The sequence below is a fragment of the Phocoena phocoena genome, chromosome 15 (assembly GCF_963924675.1).
Source record: "Phocoena phocoena chromosome 15, mPhoPho1.1, whole genome shotgun sequence".
NCBI lineage: Eukaryota > Metazoa > Chordata > Mammalia > Artiodactyla > Phocoenidae > Phocoena > Phocoena phocoena.
In genome coordinates this window covers 73,207,493-73,226,591 of record NC_089233.1, presented here as the reverse complement: position 1 = coordinate 73,226,591, position 19,099 = coordinate 73,207,493, and the positions used below count along the sequence as shown (strand labels likewise).

The 19,099-nt window shown below is 43.9% G+C and overlaps 1 protein-coding gene across 3 annotated transcripts; it reads left to right on the top strand.

Annotated features, from left to right (window-relative positions):
- The first annotated feature begins 313 nt into the window (after positions 1-313).
- Positions 314-17,479, top strand: NCOA5 (nuclear receptor coactivator 5). Of its 3 annotated transcripts, none has more exons than XM_065892775.1 (7): positions 314-351; positions 8,959-9,285; positions 10,932-11,068; positions 12,575-12,701; positions 14,572-14,771; positions 16,123-16,443; positions 16,890-17,479. In XM_065892775.1, the coding sequence occupies exons 1-7, from the start codon at positions 314-316 to the stop codon at positions 17,477-17,479; spliced, it is 1,740 nt and encodes a 579-aa protein (XP_065748847.1). The 3 variants fall into 3 exon arrangements, with proteins under 3 accessions (XP_065748847.1, XP_065748848.1, XP_065748849.1); XM_065892776.1 differs by having other exon boundaries at positions 16,123-16,466; positions 16,890-16,937; XM_065892777.1 differs by lacking the exon at positions 314-351 and having other exon boundaries at positions 8,967-9,109; positions 9,253-9,285; positions 16,123-16,466; positions 16,890-16,937.
- The last annotated feature ends 1,620 nt before the right edge of the window (positions 17,480-19,099 follow it).

Below are 19,099 nucleotides of genomic sequence, written 5' to 3'. Positions count from 1 at the left end.
GTTGTTAGGTTTAGGCTTGGCATAGTGTTAAAGCATTGACATAATCAGTTTTACACAAATTATGTGTTAGCTAGAAAACTAAGGGACATTCCCTACAAAGCCATGACAATGTACTGCCGTAACTTAATAAAAATTGCCCAAGTGACTGTGCGTCTGCTGAATGGATTTTCTTACACCATCTGGTTGTCATTGTAGTTTTTTTGTTGTTGCTTTCATTTGAAATGTGCTGATGATCTTGTTTTTATTCCGTAGCATTGAACAGATGGGTTGATTATTCTTTTCAGATATTAATAAGGCAGCGGAAAGAAGAAATATGAATACGGCTCCATCAAGACCCAGCCCCACACGAAGGTAAAGTACCCTGAAGCAGTGAGTTACCTTGGGAGAGTTGGGCTCTGGGGAGTTAAGCCCAACTTCGTACATCAAGGGTCTTTTCTTCCCCCCAACAAATCAGAAACGCTCAAGCAAACAATAAGAACATGAACCTTGTGTGAAGGGCCTTGCTGCTTTTTTAAAACTTACATCAGGAGATGCAGAGGAAGCTTTGTGTTTTCCGTGACAAACCCAGCAAGTTCAGCTTGCAACGTAAGTTGCAGGCGATTGGAAGAGGATAAACCTCTGTCTGTCCCCAGCTCACGTGTCAATGGGAGCCTCCACAGCAGGAGGAGTGCCCAAGGGCCGTTGGTGTGTGCTGCGCTGCAGTGCAGCAGGCAGCAGAGATTGGACTCTTCGTTCCAAATGGCTGCTGGTCCAGATGTTAACCCAGGTTTACAGAAAGTGCTGCTTGAGAGATTGCTACTGTGCCTGTGCTGCAGATCCCCTGTGTGCTCGCATGCTTGGGTTACTATCAAGGGGAAATAAAAAGGGCAAAACACCCCACCTCTCAGAAGTCTCCCTTTTTCTTAGCTTTCCTGGAAATAAAAGGCATTTCCCCAGATGTTCTTCCACTATTTACAAAAGAGGTAGTCCTGATGTGTATCCTCAAGATGTGCATTAAATTGGTCCCTTCTCTTAAAGAAGAGCCTTATTAACGTTACCATTTATACCAAAGATGAGAATATTGTATTCAAACTGTCTGACTCCGTAAACAGCACACAAGTGGATGTAGTGTGTGCGGTTTTGTGTGGAATGTGGACATATATATCTCATATCTGGTGTCTCTTCATGGCCCAAGTGGATATTCAGTATGGGTTTTGACTTTTCCCCTAAGTAAAACACCAGTTTTCTACCTAAACTATATACCACAGTAAACTACATTTCATATGATAAACTGAACACTGCTGAGTACAATGAATCCTAGTCTGTACTGGTAGCTCCACAGGTCACCTAGGGATATACCCAACTAGCTGGGCATTTACACATAACATACAGTTGTCCTGCTTTGGAACAAAAGCACCTATAGTTTGTTACCTACTTATAGGAAGGAATGGCTGCTGTGTGTTTGGTGTATATGCCCCCACTTGGATGTGAGGATATTTTCTAAGCTACCAGGATTAAATTACGCGTGTCTGTTCTGCAGAGCTCAAACAGACCCTAGAGGCAAAGTAATGCTGCTGATTTCAGTTAGATTCTTTGAGCACTCTGCCTGCACAGAGGAGTTGAGTCTGACACCACAACTATAGCTACACCAGCTGTTAGGTGGATACCCTGGTCATCCATTGGTTTCACTGCAGAAATGAGCATATACATTGGTATTCTGTTTGTTCTAACACCATAACGAACACCTGCAGCTTGCAGGTAAATACTGTATTGATTCATCTTGTGTGTATGTGTGAGTATGCTAAAGAACATAAACGAATCCTGTAGAACTTCGGCAAATCCATATAATGTCTGCTTCCGTTGTGCTGCATCTAACCATGCTGCAGATGTTGGGCAGTCCCTTCTGTGTTGCTCCTTGCCCCAGTAAACCTGGAATACAGGTGGCTAAGAGTTTGCATCTGTTGGTCAGAAATATGGGGCTCCACTGGAAGTTGTGGTTGCTAAATGACTTGAAAGGAGATACGGTGTATATCTAATTTCTAAGGGGCTCTAATGTGTGTGTTTCTGAAGTAGGTAGCTTACCAGGAGTGTGGAATTGGTCACTAAAACACTCCATTGGTAAAATCCTCCTCCTTTCTGTTGTCCCCATGATGCTTATGATATCTAGATAATGTTGGTGTGTTTCCGCAGGCAAAAAAGGGGGAGTGCACATCGCAGAATACAGAGTAGTTCCCATTTGTGCAGAATACAGAGTAGTTCCCATTTGTGCTATGGGTTGAGAAGAATATTTTATGTCATTCCATTAACAGTATACCTAACCAGATGCTTTTAACATTTCCAGGTGATTGTAGGCATTCAACCTGCATTGGCAATGTAGGGGAAATAACCAACTCACCTGGTTGGAATCCAATATAGCCATTGCCAGGGCAATTTATATTTTAAATTGCATTAAATTTAAAAGATTAATTTCATCCCAACCTAAAATGCCACTCCATAATTTCATCTGTGATAGAAGAAATATTTTATGCTGTTTTTCTTCTTTTAATACCCCCCCCCAAGGAAAAACATGCAAACAACATTGGAGGGGGCCTTTTAAAATGTTCTCCTTAACCAGATTTACAAATATAAACACACGTTACTTTTATGTACCTTTTAATATGTCATCTTCCTCAGAAATAAATTCTAAAATGAGGTTGTTTGGGATGTGGATAGGGCTGTGGCTTCCCACTTTATTTACAATCAATAGAAGGGACAGCTAGGCTAATTCAAATTCCATTAAGAATCAGTCTTCCTTGGTGATAGTCCCTACCTGGATTCCTCATCGTGTTGTTTGCCATGATTAAGTTTCATATAGTCATGCTTAGTAAGTTCGGGGAAGAGGGAGGTTCACATTTAGTAAAATCTTTTCTGGGCCCCATCTAAAAATCTAAGCAGAGTTTTTTTACATTTAATAAAAATAAAAATTTTCAAACCTTAAAGCCAGATAAATTGAACATTGTGTTCAGAATAGAACGCTAACATTTTGATCATTGCCCTGATCACGAATTATCTCAAGATATACCAATAGGGTAGAAATAAAATACAGTAAGTAGGCAAAGTATGTGGTTAGTCTGGAAGGGGCTAATCATTTCTCTGAGGGTGAACAATGGATAGCACTGTCTTTTTGGGTGCATGCTTCCAATCAGAGCCTTGAGATAATTCCAAGCGAACCAGTATGTTGACAACAATCCAACTGCCTTCATTTGGCAACCCTAATCATTTTATGTGCCCCCAGGCATAGAGAAATGCATTATTAACAGGAAAAAAACCCACTACCTATAGCACACATTTCCCTTAAGTTGTAACTCTGTGTCTTCAGTGTTGCTACTTTTAATAAGAGAATTGTTTTTAAGCATGTTGGCAGGACCTTTGTAACATCTTGTTTTGCTGGACTTTAACCTTGAGTGTCTAAACACCTCAGTATCTTTGGGAGTTTTCACAGGATTATCACCTCTTCAAATGTCTCTGTAAGCCACGGTTCTGCTGGCTTTGCTCTCCGTTCAGTAATATGCCTCCCTAATGACTCCAGCTGTCAGAATGTGGTTCTGACAATATTGGCCCAGCCAAGCACAGAATTCTGCATCAGGGATCCCTGCTCTGGATCAGATTTCAGCCTGAATTCTCATCATTTAATCCTTGGACCACTTCATTGGACTCCATTGTATGCATTGAGTACATTGCATAGTTACCATGCAGCTTGTCTAGCATTGGTGCTAGGCATCAGCCCTTACCTTCCTCAGAGACTGGACCATGATTCTAGTCGTACCTCAGTTCTCAGTTTTCATCTTCAGCTCAACACTTCGGCAGTCCAGGTCTGGAATATATCCTTATGCAGACGTGGCCTCCAAGTGAGATTCTGCATTTCCTAAACCTTCCTGCATGACCTGAAAAAAGGCAAATAGAATTAACTTGTCTACATCAAGAACTCTGCAGAGAATTTCCCTATGTATTTGTGAAGGATGTTAGGCCTGGTGCCTCTTTGGTGAAAATCATCAAGGATTGGTTCATCAAAAATAACCTAATCATCATCAACTATATTTCAGTTCTTTAAAGAAGAAAAGAAATAACCTAACTGTAGACAAGTTTCTTATGTAGCCCGAGGTGATTTCTGTGTATCCACAGTGTTAATTCCTTTGATAACTGCTTGCTCCTTGGGTATGAGACAGCCCTAGCTCTAGGTGGGCTTCACAATTAAAGATTGCAGGCTGTGATTACCTCTGCACTAACACTTAAAGAAGAGCCGTCAGTTCTCAGCAAGTGCCGCCTCTCTCTACCAACAGAAGAGTCGTATTTGTGTTTGAGAAAATCATCAGTGTGCTTCCTAGGGAGAAGCATGGGCACTTATAAAATTGGGATTTGTAATGTGTGATATCTCATTGCACCCCATTATCCTACCTGCACCTAATGGCAAAATTCTGTACAAGTCTGTTGTCTCTGTTTCTAACAGCATGGAGCGCATGGTGGGGGATCAAGATCACACAGCAGCCGGCCATTTAGAGAATGGTATTTGTGGACAGTATCTGTGACAGAACAGAAGTACGAAGAGCTGATGAAGGATTTTTTTTTCAGGAGCAAAAAAAAAAAGGCTGGCCTCCCAAGGAAAATATTAATGTGAACAGAAAGAAAAAAAGGAGATGCTGACAAAGAATAGGACAGAGGCCTTCCTCCCTAACCTTCTGTACAGCCAAGGCCAAAGGACACCATCCTGGGCTTGAGGTCTCAGTCTCTAGACAAAGAGAAGCTCAAAGTCCATCAGTTGTCCAAGATAATCATCTTATCAGTAAGCTGTCAAATGCCTAGTGGTCTGCATACCCCTGTCACCCCAGGAAGAGGAGCACTTCTGCCAGAAGCACCTCACTTGCCACGGTTCTTCCCTTCACCCATCCCTCCTTACCTCTCAGATGTTTCCAAATGGTGTGACTTTATTTCTCTCAAGGCAAAGAGTATTTGGCCTTTCCCCCCCTCCTGCTGAATAGCTGAGGAATTTGCAACAGAATTTTAGTGGGTTTTATTTGCCTTCAGTTTGTGGACTCTGGTTCTGAAATTTCTTTAACAACTATTCAGTTTCTTTTTAGCCTCTAGTGACCTAGTACCTGAGGGTACAATGCAGTGGTCTCCAGTTAAACACCTCTGGTACTGTGGGATGATACAGTGAACTGTATTCTCCAGAAACTTACTTCTAACCCATTTGTTATCTGAGGTCAAGCATCTCATTGAGCAGGCTTCACTTGCGGCACTCTGGATCCTGCACACTGTACCACCTTTTTGTTACCCGGTTCTTGCTTTGAGAAACATGTTGGGGCCAGAAGCAGGAGCCCTTTTGTTCTGGGGAGTTCTTTGTTTGGGTTCTAAAGTGACCTTAAAGGGTTTTTTGTTTTTGCCTCCAGAAGAGCAGCAGTCTGCCATACTGCTCGTCTTTTGGAGAAAGGAAAAAAGCGTTGCCTTTTCATTTTAGAGAATTACTATCCTCTCTGTCCCTGCTTCTACCACTCCTTTGGTTCTTCCCCATGTGAATATTGTCTCTTCTACATTTTTACCCAGAAGGTAATTGAGGGGAAATTTGTAGTTTTGTTGCACACAGACTTTAGATTCATTAGGGGAGGAGAGTGCTTGCCTTCCCAAACTGGAAGCATGAACCCAGATTTGGGGAATCTAGGGTGTTATGGTCAACCTCCAGGGAAAACTCTTGACAGGTGAGTAAGGTATTTCAGTGGATTCAAAAGAACGAGCACCAAATATGGCATTTATAATTATCCTGAGTCTGTGAGAAACATGCTCTGACATGGTGTTCTTATCCCTGTCCCCACCCCTGTTTTCACCAGCCCACGGCTTTGTGTGTGGTCTGTGGTCTGTCAAGTTCATGATCCCTTTCAGCCTTGATTGCCAGGGAACACTTGAAATCTGATTCCACCTCTAATAACTGTTTCTAACTGCTCCCCAAGGCAGGTTTATCTGCTGATCATTAATCCAGAAATACTTTACAGTTGTCCCTTTCCATTAGATCCTGGGTATTTGCCCGTATTATATACACTAGATCAGATGTTACACGTGTTAGGCGGATTTATGTGACATAATAAAAGTTGAAGTAAAAATCTTGGTTAGTCTGCACTTTATTTTAATAGGAAAAATGTTTAGCTGTCCTCATTTAAATTCTCTAGTCTCCCATATGTTTGCTCCCACAAATCAGGAGTACTTGTGAGCCTTAAAACATATGACAAGGACTTTTCATAGAAGCAGAATTGGCATTTAAATTGTTTTTGCTGTGACCATGTGGATGAAGTGAAATTCAGGTTTTCTTCCAAGCTGAGGGCATCATGATGAATGCCCATATGTGTAGTCATGGTAGATGACAAAACTATAAAGAAAACACGATGCCTGCTCTTGAGAGGCTTACGTTTTAGTTGAACAATTCAATTCATTAAACATTTACTGAACTCTTTTCTGTGTCCTATGGATACAAAGCATTTGGAAGAGCTTACTGTTTGGTAGGGAAGCCATGTAAACAAATAACTACAGAACAGTGTGATAAGTGCAGCAGTAGAAATATGTGTGCAGAGCAAGGCTCATTTAACATATTCATGGAGCGTCTGCTACATGCCAGACAATATAAACCTATGCGGTGGCTTTATCATGGAGAGTGAAACTGACAGTCCTTGTCCTCATGGACTTACAGTCTAGTAGGGCAAACAGACATTAAACAAATTGATATGTGACGTCAAATTGTGATAAATGACGTCAAATTGTGATAAATGAGTGAAAACAAAGTGCTATGAGAGAAAGTGGCCAGGATTTAGGGACAGAAGATAAACTTTTAAACTAACAGAATCAGGGAGTAAGGGATACTTAAGCCTGAGACCTGGAAAATGAGTATGTATTCGTTCCTGCTACTCAAGTAGAGGCATCAGGAAAAACCTTGACTAGTTATAGCTGAAAGGTCAGTATGGTAAGAAAGTGGTGAACTAGGGAGAAGGTGAGACTAGGTTGGAGAAGACAGGAGCCAAGGCCAGGGAGAATCTTACTAGCCTCAGTAGAGATTTTAGACTGAATTCGAAATACTGTGGGAAACCAGTGAAGGGTTTTATATGTGTAAAAGATCACTTTAGAGTAATCTGGAGAAAGATTGGGAAACAGGCAAGAGAAGAGGTGAGAAGACTACTTTAGAAGGCTCTTGCCGTGGTTTTGGGGAGAGATGGTTTGGGGTTGGCCTTCAGTGGTACTTTATAGAGGTAAAGAAATGGGCAGAATGGACATCAATTTCAGAGAAAGAGTTAACAGAATTTGGAAATGTGATTGGAAGAGTGGATGCGACTTTAAGGAAAGGATGACATCCAGTTTCCTGGCTTGAGCAACTGAGTAGGTAGATGAGATGGAAAAGAATGGAGGAGGAGCATATTTGTTGGAAAAGATCAAGAGTTCAGGGTAGGTTCTACGGAGGAGGTAATCCTTAAAGTGGGTCACACGAGAAGACGTAAAAAGGTAAACAGATCAAGCTGAGTAATAGAAATAGTGAGTGCTCAGAGAGTTTAGCAGGAGGGGTCAGCGGTTGCTAGAGATTAGAGATTCCTTGGAAGACATGGGACATGAACTTGCCTTTGAGGATTGGGTGACACCTGAGTTAGTGCAAGAAGAACATTTCATGTTGAAAAGCCGTATGAACAGAAATACTGAGATGCGTAGTGTGAGTTAAGTCATAAGAACAGCTTAAGTAAAACTAAGGAGGTTGGATCAGGAAATGGGGGAGAAATAATAAATGCAAAGGGGCCAGATCTGTTAGGGAAGGGTGCCCAGAAGCGTGATAGCCAAGCTGCAGTTGGTAACAGGTGGAAATTCAGATGATTAATCTGGTATTTGCTGAATGAATTGAAATCTGGAAGATTGGGTTTTGATTTTGTTTTTTGGAAACTCTTGGTGGTGCCAGCATAAAAATAAGAGTTTGGATTGAACTTAGAAATCCAATGAGAATGAACAAGAAAAACAAGCAGGATTCAAGTGACTTAATGGGGATAGAGAAGAAAAATCAGTTAACTTTCAAGAACTTAAACCATGGTAAATGGGAAGATGATTTTAGGCAGAAAGGAAAAAGTCAGTCTGGGCCTGATTGGGTTGACTAAGAAATTGGGGATGAGTTCCCAGTTGGGTGGGATGTCTCATGAAGAATATTGAAGCAGATCAGGCCAAACATACCTGTGACTTCAAATACTGTTTTTTTTAAAACAAAAAAACACCTTGGCAAAAAAGGAATCAGGTTCTACATAAACCTCAGACTGAGAGAGACCACTTCTCAATAAGTATGTTAAGAAGGTAGAGAAACTGAGTGTTCCTGTACCTGACTGTATGTCTCATATTGTACTTCTTTCTTTTTCCCCCTTAATTTGATTAATCCTGCTAGATGTTTTAAGTGACGTTTTCTGTACTTTAAGGACGCCTTTGATCACTGTTACTTTGTATGAGATGGTGCCATTTGCTCATTTTTTCTTCATGAGTCTTGCCCCTTATTATGACACACGCACGCACGCACGAACGCATGCAACGTTCCGCCCCTTTTAAAGTCTCTTTCGAACAAGTCTGATGGGAGGAAGTAGGTTCTGGGGGGAGACACTTTCACTTTGAAAACCTGTTGAGATAGAGATGATAGTTTGACATGTATACAGAATACTGAATTAGTCCCTGAAGCCTGATAAACACTATGATCCCAGTCAGAACTTTTGACTCTGGATCATACATTCTTCCCTCAATATCCTAATCTTTTGAGATTCTAGAACCTACTAGTCTTTATTTGCTGACCAGATGGTAACTATCCTTAAAATTTTAATAATGTTCTCACTGACTGCCGTATTTTAGAGAAGAATGCTTGGAGGGTGGGGGCTTCCTCCAATAAAGAGCTGAAAGGTTGGCTCCTTCAATTTCTTTGTCTTAGCATTTTCTTGCTACCTCCCACAGGGATCCATATGGCTTTGGAGACAGCCGGGATACAAGACGTGATCGATCCCCCATTCGAGGAAGTCCAAGAAGAGAGCCCAGGGATGGCAGAAATGGCCGGGATGCTCGAGATAGCAGAGACATGCGAGACCCCCGAGATTTGCGGGACCACAGAGAGAGCAGAGACATTCGGGATCACAGAGACAGCAGAAGTATGCGTGATGCTCGGGACATGAGGGATCCTAGAGACTTTCGTGACCTAAGAGACTCTAGGGATTTTCGAGATCACCGGGACCCCATGTACGACAGATACAGAGATATGAGAGACTCCCGAGATCCCATGTACAGGTACCTGTATAGCTGTTCTGCTTGGTTTTTTTGTAATAGTCTTTTTTATGTGTGTTCTGCTGAACTAATGGAAAGCTCTGTATAGCAGTGACTTTATCAGCCCTGTATTTCCAGTGTCTATCAAATGGTAGATGTGCTGCTTAATAAGTATGTGGTGAATGTGTGAATGATGATGAACTGTGCTTAGTGAATGAATCTCCCTGTGGCCTCTGAAAGGCAACATCATGCAAATGGAAAAAAAGATGGAGTACAAATTGTTTTGGCCGTGCAAAACCGCAGGGAAGATGCACAAATGGCCAATAAATACGTGAAAAGATGCTCGACATACTTAGTTATCAGAGAAATGCAAATTAAAGCCACGATGAGATACCACTTCATACCTACTAGGATGGCTATAATTATTTTTTAAAAAAGTGTTGGCGAGGTGTGGAGAAACTGGAATCCTCATACATTGCTGGTGGGAATGTAAAGTAGTATGGCCACTGTGAAAAAGTTTGACGGTTCCTCAAAAAGTTAAATATAGTAGAATTAATGATCCGTCAGTTCCACTCCTGAATATATATCCAAAAGAATTGAAAAGAGGAACTCACACAGATGAATGTGAATGTACATAGCAACACTATTCACAGTAGCCAGAAGGTAGACACAATTCAAATGTCCATCAATAGATGGATAAAAAAATGTGATATATCCATAAAACAATATTATTCAGCCATAAAAAGAAAGGTAATTCTGACACCTGCTACAACCTTGATGGTCCTTGAAAACATTATGCTACGTGAAATAAGCCAGACACACAAAAGACAAATACATGTTTTCACTCATATGAAGTATTTAGAAAAGGCAAATTCATAGAGACAAAGTAACAGCAAAGGGGGTTGAGTCTCTGTTCGGGGTGATGAAAAATTATTTATGTGGATTTTTTTGGTTTTTAACCACAGTTTTTCAAAAGCACAGGGAAGGAGGCTTGGGGTGGGGGCATGGAATGGTTCCTCAAAACGAATATCAATAATTACTACCAGGGCTTCCCTGGTGGTGCAGTGGTTAAGAATCCGCCTGCCAATGCACAGGACACGGGTTCGAGTCCTGATCCGGGAAGGTCCCACATGCCTCGGAGCAACTAAGCCCCGTGCGCCACAACTACTGAGCCTGTGCTCTAGAGCCCTTGAGCCACAACAACTGAAGCCCGTGTGCCTAGAGCCCATGCTCTGCAACAAGAGAAGCCACCGCAATGAGAAGCCTGCGCACCGCAACGAAGAGTAGCCCCCGCTCACCACAACTAGAGAAAGCCCATGTGCAGCAACGAAGACCCAACACAGCCAAAAATAAATAAATAAAATAATTTTAAAATAATAATAATAATTACTACCAGTTATTTTGTATTTACTTTAGGCCAGAGAGCTTACTTTATGCTGAGAGCTTTCTGTACATCCTCCCAGTCATTTTGGAAGGTAGGTTAACTCAGTCCCAGCCACAGAGCTGATAAGCAGTGAGTCCCAGATACTAATTTCGTTTGTCTGATCCCAAAGTCCTATGCCTTACTGTGCTTTACTTCCTCACAGACAACTGGGTCTTGAAGAATTCGCTGTATTTGATTTTTTCAGGATAAGACTTTTAACTTTGCGCACATTTCTGTAACTTTTCAGGAGAGAAGGCTCTTACGACCGATACCTGCGAATGGATGACTACTGCAGGAGGAAGGATGACTCTTACTTTGACCGTTACAGAGATAGCTTTGATGGACGAGGCCCTCCAGGCCCAGAAAGTCAGTCTCGTGCAAAAGGTAAAGTAGCAGAAACAGCACTTAGCACTGGTAGGACACTTTACAAAAGAAAGAGGAAGCTAATAACCAACTGGAAAGGGGCTAATGACTTGGCTAAGAAATTCACAAAAAGAGGAAATACAAATATCCTATTCATGTGTAGAAAACATTCAGCTTGAAAATCATTTTTAAAATGCGAAGTAGTCCCATCATCTGGTTTGGTCATCTAACAAGAAGAAATAAATACGAAATTCCAGCAATAAGAAAAAATATGAACAAAAGATGGGAGCAGAAGAGGTCATTTGCTTTTTTTTTTGCTCATTGACCAAGTAACTAAAACTGTTTGCATTATCTATGTAGTATGTGGGGTTTTTTGTTTTATTTATAATTTTTACCTAACAGCATCTACTTTTTAGGTAAAGACAAACATGTTTTTTATTGATAAAAGCCTTGATTTTCTCAATATATTCAATACATCTTTAAAGATTTTTAGATTGTTTTACACCTGGTCAAGTTAAGAACCTCTTTCATTCTTTTCCTCTTTCTTTCTCTCTCTTTCTTTCTCTCTTTCTCTCTCTCTCTCTCTCTCTCTCTCTCTCTCTCTCGCTGCATTGGGTCTTCGTTGCTGCTCTCAGGCTTTCTTTAGTTGAGGCGAGCAGGGGTCACTCTTCGTTGCAGTGCGCAGACTTCTCACTTCGGTGGCTTCTCTTGATGCAGAGCACGGTCTCCAAGCCCGCGGACCCCAGCAGTTGTGGCATGTGGGCTAGTAGTTGTGGCTTGTGGGCCCTAGAGCACAGACTCAGTAGCTTTGGCGCACGGGCTTAGCTGCTCCACGGCATGTGGGATCCTCCTGAACCAGGGCCCGAACCCGCATCCCCTGCGTTGGCAGGCGGACTCTTAACCACTGTGCCACCAGGGAAGCCCAAGAACCTCATTTTTAATTTGTTACAAAACTTACACTTTACTGCCTGATTTTGTTTGTTTGGGGTGGGGGTTGTGTTTGTTTGTTTACTGCCTGATTTTTTTAAACAAATTACAATTACCTGTCAATAGGGGACTTAAATAGTTGTCCCCAAAATGAAAATTAGAATAATAATGAAATACCATCTTTTACCTATCAAGTTGGCAGGAGGTTTTTTTGGTTTGTTTTTTGTTTTGTTTTGTTTTTTAATGACAATACTCAATGTTCACTAAGATGTGGAGAAATAGCACTAGGTGCTCCACCCCTGTGAAAGGATAAATTAGTAACAGCCTTTCTAGAGGGCATTTTGGCAGCATGTATGAGATTAAAACAACCACGCCATTTAATCCAATCATTCCATGTCAATGGGTTTATAATAGTAAAAAACAATAATAAGGGTTGTTTTTAGGAGGTAGTCTAGAGGATTAATTCAGAGAAGTGTGTGTGTGTGTGTGTGTGTTATGACCTTTGCCTACAAGTAGTTCAGGATTGAAAATAAGGCCTGTGACTTATTTTTATAGAAAGGCACGGTCCGTGTTTCAGTTTTCTCTGGTGTCATCCTGCAGAGCGTTTGAAACGTGAGGAACGGCGTAGAGAAGAGCTTTATCGTCAGTATTTTGAGGAAATCCAGAGACGCTTTGATGCTGAGAGGCCTGTTGATTGTTCTGTGATTGTGGTCAACAAGCAGACTAAGTAAGAACCCTTTGGATATTTTCCTGAGTGAGGAGAAGGATCAGAAGAGAAATTCAGGTTCCTTGGCAGCTGTACCCACTTAACTTGGGCTGTTGTGTACTCTGGCATTGTTATACTGTGTTAACCAGGGTTCTTTCACTTGTAGGTGACAGAAGACCCATTGCAAACTGGCTTAGACCCAAAGGGAAATTTTTAGTTTGCTTGACTGGGAAGTTCAGGCATGGCCACATACAGGGTCACACTGTCATAAAGACTTGTTCTCTCTGTTGCCTTCACTCTCAGACAAGCTTTCTACTCAAAAAGGCAGAACAGCACTGGCTCTAGACATGTATCTTCTTAGCTCAGCAAACCAGTGGAAAGAGAGCTGCTCTTTCCCATTGCTTCCACCTGAAGTCCTGGAATTGTTTCTCATTGGACTGCCCAGGATTACTTTCCCATCCCTGAACTATCACTCTGACCAGCAGTGCTGGGATGCCCTGATTGGCCAGGGCTAGGTCATGTGCCCACCCCTAGAGCTAAAAGTGGAATTAGCCGTGTGGAACCATATGGACTGAGTGGGAAAGGGGTGCCTTCCCAAGGAAAATCAAAGAGGGGAATATATGCTTGTCAGGCAAAGCAATAAATGTCCCCTTTGTGAGACAACACCGAATCCCCAGTACTTTGGAAGGCATACGTCTCTGCATTTGTCAGCCAAGAGCCAGGCTTTCTTTGTGAAGTGCCGTGGCCTTGCAGAGCTGTTAGGTGACCATGCTAGCCAAGCCAGAGTTATAGCAGTATTTTACTCTGCCTCTGTTCCACATTCTTTCCTTGAAGAAGCAGAGTAGAGGTGTAGAAGGGAGTATATATAGCAGCTTGCAAGTTTGAGAGTAGCTATGTTCCCTTTCCCCAAGTGGTTAGTAAATAACTTCATGTATTTTCTAGCAGTTTGGGGTTAAAGAGCTAATTTCAAGGCAGAGACTAGGGAAATAGGTGTTGAGACACCAAGCAGTAGGCAGCATTCACAGGCTCTGGGCTGCCTTGTTTAGAAACAGATGCTGCTTTAACTTGTAGATGGCATTTTTTTTGCCCCCCCCCCCCCTTTTGACTCATGATAATGTCATTTTCTGAGCACCTACTCCAAACTACTACATGCTAGGCACTTAAATACATTTTTTACTCTTCACAGTAATCCTGTTTCATGTGTATTCACTCATCAAATTTTTTCTATGTGTGACAGGTGCTAGGTCCTGGAGCTGTAATGCTAATAAGCACATACACATGGCCCCTTCCTCTTGTGGAGCTTATACCCTAGTTGGACAAATGACAGAAATAAATGTATTGGTGATGTGTCTTATAAGAAATATATCAAGGATCTGATTTAGATTGCAGAGAAAGTCAAGGAAGTGACGTTTGAGCTGAGCCATATTAATCCTGTCTGACTGGTAAAGAAGCTGAGGTTTGTAAGAGGTAAAGGGACTTGCTTAAAGCTTCAACTTTGCAAGTAAATGTTAGTGGTGGGATCCAAGCCTGTCTTTCTAGCATTTAGAACCCATGCTTTTCCCACTATGTTGTGTAGCCTCTACAAAGACAGACATGTGTTACAAGTCTTAGGCATCAGGATGGTGTTTAGGAATGAACATCAGAGTAGAGAATCAAGAGAAGGACCTGGGTACTAAATACTGTGCTATTGGCAACTTTATGTGTGACCATTCTGAGCCAATATAGAGAAGGAATTGGTCTAGATTCTTGGAGCCTGAAGAGGGCACTAGGGAGACACTGGTAGAGCTGGGATTTGAAGTCTTCATAGGAGCTCATACAGCTAGCTGAGGTGCCACAGTGGGAGTTGGGAGTTGGTCAGGGAGTACTCACTGGGTCCTGTTTGTTTCTACAGAGATTATGCTGAATCTGTGGGGCGGAAGGTTCGAGACCTAGGCATGGTAGTGGACTTGATCTTCCTCAACACAGAGGTGTCACTGTCACAAGCCTTGGAGGATGTTAGCAGGGGAGGGTCTCCCTTTGCTATTGTCATCACCCAGCAACACCAGATTCACCGCTCCTGTACAGTCAACATCATGTTTGGAACCCCACAAGGTATGGAGGCCCAAGCGGGTCAGAATTTCAGAAGTAGTCACTAGTCCATTAATTTTTTTATGCCTTACTCAGAAGCAGCAGGTTTTAGGTAAATGTACTTCAGCTCAAATGTAGTAGGGCCCTTTTATAAGTGCACGGCAGAGACTTGCATAGTCATTTAGTCGTCTGATACTCTTTCACTGGATACAGTTCTGGGCCTGCTGTATATGACATTATATTTAGCACTTAGGTATATACAGTGATGTGCTGGCAAATGTTTAACAACCAGTTCTGGGGTGGGGGGGCGGTGTGGTTTATAGCATTTGCTGATTTCCATGGTGTAAATACTCCCACTGTGTTCTATATCAAGCTACCAACATGAAGTCGCTTCAGGGCAAGTTGGGAAGAGATGCACACAGTCTGCTCTCAGCAGTGAGGGCCGGCTCCAGCGCAGCTCTGGCACATACTACACTGAATGCAGTAGAGTCCTTGCTTTCACCAGATTTTCTAATGAGGGACAAAGCATACAGCAGGCAATTAGGATACTCTGTAAGTGCTAGAGAAGTGGGTGGAGGGGCTGTGAGAACAGGGAGGAGGCCCAGAGTAGGTTCCTTGAAGTCCTTCCCTGAAGTAGCTTTTAGTCCTTTGCTCCCAGATTGTTGAGACTCAGCCAGCTGATTCCCTGCTCATTGCTTGCTCTCACAGCACAAACCTTTCGCTTTTCTCACCACCCTGGGGCTTTCTATTTGCCCCACCAGTTTTACCCATAACGATAGAGTGTAGAAGCCTCTCCAGCGGGTCATTTGTCTTTCTGAGGAACAGTCCCTCAAGATGTGTGAAGACATTTATATCAAGTGCTGAGAAGTCTCACAACCCTGTAAATCATTGTTGCCCAGGGGTGAGGAGAGGAGGTTATTTAGGGTCACAACTTGATCTTAATCCGTAACCTTTGAACTGATAAATTAAAAAAACAGCTCTATCCTTAGGAGTACAGTAGAGAGCCAGGCTTTACAGAAGGGCTTTTTGGACCCCCGTGGCCTGCCTCCTGTGGTTATTCTCCATATGGTCTTTTTGAATCTGTGAGAGACTGTCATGTTTCTTTGGTTTTTACTACACGTCTGTGATCTAAGAATTCCCCAAAGAACTAGCTCTGTACAAGGGTGTCTGTTGCCCAGCAAAGAAATCCATTCACCTATCTTCCCAGCCTTCATCCCCCTCCTCTCCCAACCTCTCCCCATCCCCATCCCAAGGCTTTTTGTCACTGTAATGGTTTTCTTGCTCATTTGAGGTTAGGAAGGGCTTGGTAGAGTCCAGTAGGTGGGCACTCAAATCTGTCATGGGAGAAAATAACTCAGGTCATTCCCTCCTGCAGAGCATCGCAACATGCCCCAGGCAGATGCCATGGTGCTGGTGGCCAGGAATTATGAGCGCTATAAGAACGAGTGCCGGGAGAAGGAACGTGAGGAGATTGCCAGACAGGCGGCCAAGATGGCCGATGAAGCCCTCCTCCAGGAAAGAGAGCGGGGAGGCCCTGAGGAGGGACTGCGCGGGGGGCACCCTCCAGCCATCCAGAGCCTCATCAACCTGCTGGCCGACAACAGGTACCTCACTGCTGAAGAGACTGACAAGATCATCAACTACCTTCGAGAGCGGAAGGAGCGGCTGATGAGGAGCAGCGCCGACTCTCTGCCTGGTGAGCTACGTGGCAGGGCCGAGGTGAAGTTCTGACTCTGCATTTCTCTAATCCCCAGGCGCTGTTGGGAGGGTGGCAGGCCCAGGGCTCTTGGGGTGGGCAAGGGAAATGAGCGCATCCCTTGGGCTCTCCTGTGGGCCAGCCATGCTGGTGTAATGATAACTTAAGACCTGGGCTCTGCTCTGTAGTTAACGTGGGTGGGCTAGCATGCTGGCTCCCTGGGAACCAAGGTAGACACCCTTCTTTCTTTAAGTAGTTGTCTGGAGGAATGAAGCTCTTTTCTGGGAACGGCACGTACCATGATGTGGCCCCTTTGGGAAATTGATGTTATAGTCTGTGTACTGTGTGATTGATGTGATCAGTGATTGTTGTTCTTCCCTGGGCTGCTAAGCCTCCTGCCCATGGAGGGTACTTTGAACCAGATACCTCCTCCTTCTGTCTTGTAGGCCCGATTTCCCGTCAACCACTCGGGGCGACCTCGGGTGCCTCGCTGAAGACACAGCCAAGCTCCCAAACGCTCCAGAGCGGCCAAGTGCTCCCCTCTGCTACACCCACTCCAGCGGCACCCCCCACCTCCCAGCAAGAGCTCCAGGCCAAAATCCTCAGCCTCTTCACTAGTGGCACGGTTGCGGCCAATAGCAGCTCTGCATCCCCCTCAGTTGCTGCCGGAAACACCCAGAACCAGAATTTTTCCATAGCAGCGAACAGCCAGCCTCAGCAAAGATCACAGGCCTCTGGCAATCAGCCTCCAAACATTTTGGGACAGGCAGGATCTGCTCGGAACATGGGCCCCAGGCCTGGGGCTCCTTCCCAAGGGCTCTTTGGCCAGCCTTCCACTCGCCTGGCACCCGCCAGCAACTTGGCTAGCCAGAGGCCCGTGTCTTCCACAGGTATCAACTTTGACAATCCAAGTGTACAGAAGGCTCTGGACACTCTGATCCAGAGTGGCCCTGCTCTCTCCCACCTGGTTAGCCAGACCACAGCACAGGTGGGGCGGCCCCAAGCCCCCATGGGATCATACCAGAGGCATTACTGAGGCTAAATCTCAACTACCCCTGGTCCCCTCTTCCTCTGGCCTCCCACCTATTGCGTTCTAAATAGAGTTATTTGGAAGATGTTCTCTGCACCTATCCAGGTCCACATGGAATGTCATAAGTTTCTACCATCTGCTCTCTTCTGCCCAAGGCTATGTTGCTTACCCCTTCCAGAGTCCGAGTTTATACTGCACTGGAGGTGTATTTTGGTGGTGGTGGGGTGGGGGTTTGGGGGGTTTTGTTTTTGTTTTTTTGTGGGTTTTTTTGGTAGAAAGTGAATATCTCTGGGGTCACGGGCAGTGTAGATGTCTGGGCTCCATTTGTATTTCAGTTGTCTCTCTGTCAGCTGGACGTGGGGCGGGAGAGGAAGAAGCAGCTGAGCCCCAGCTGGGTGAGCTTGGGATAGCATTTTCATGTTGAAAGCCACTGCCTTTGTTCATTCTGAACCTACCATGGGTGTCCAGCCTCACACAGGCCCACCAGAGCTCGAGCTTCTGCCTGCAGCTCCTGTGTAGGGTTCCAGAGCAGCAGGTTGGGCTTGGTGGGCACAGTGTCCTCTTACCCCATCCCACATAACATGGGGTCTGCTTGAGGACTCAGAAGCCGGCTGGCTACTCAGCTACTGGAGTTGTTGAGGAGTGGCCAAGCCGGCCGCTTTTCTGCCTGACCCAGGGTTGTTGGTTTTTGGTTTTCTCTTTTTTTTCTTTTTGGCTTTCATTTCAACGTAAGATCTCCCGTGGACTGCACAGCTCCAGTCACCAGCAGTTTAACACAAACTGTGAACCTGGGCCCCAGCCACTCTTACCCCCTAATATTTCTGTTAGCCTCTCCCTCACCAGTGTTTCATGGAATCGGCTCTGAGAAGGCAACTCTAGACTCTGGCAGTGAACACCCATTTTTTTTCAGTGATTGCTTTGAGCTTTTGGCTCAAAAATCAGGCTCTTATTCTGTTTTCTAAGCAGCAGGAGATAGGGACCATTTTGATGTCAGACTTTTGGTAGCTGGACATGTTCTTGATACAGGAGGCTGTTCATAACTTTTGAGCTAGAGTGAAGATACTAGAGGGAGGACTTCTGGCTGCTGCTCTACATGGAAACAAAGGAAGCTGCCCTCTCCCTAGGGATGGTGCTCATTAGAGCCTTGTGGATCAGTCTCAAGGGGCCCCTGGCAGAAACGAGGGAGAGCAGTGACTTCACCTGAGTCCCTGCCAGTGGCTGAGTAAACAGTGGTTTCAAAAACTCAAGGTCCCCAGATGGCAGCATTTTATGTTCTGACCTGTTTGTGTTACATAGTGTTTTTTTCCTCTTTGGAACTTTTGTGTTGTTAATAAGATGAGATGATTACTTTTTAATTAAAACGAAAAAGTGAAAGCTGTGTTGTCTTTCTTGGGTATGCATATCCGCAGGGCCTCTTTGTGAGCGTTCCTTCCCAGAGTTTGAAGGTGAGGTTCCCTGACAGCACTGATGGGTTTCGGTCTGCCATGAGCCTGCAGTCAGGCCTCAGAACCTCTTTTAACCCTAGCTTCTCTCCTTATGCAGCTCACCTAGTACAGTTCAGAGCAAAAGCCTGCTGGTTAATTATAATGCTATGTAAACATCCTTGTTTGTGGCAGACTTGCATTG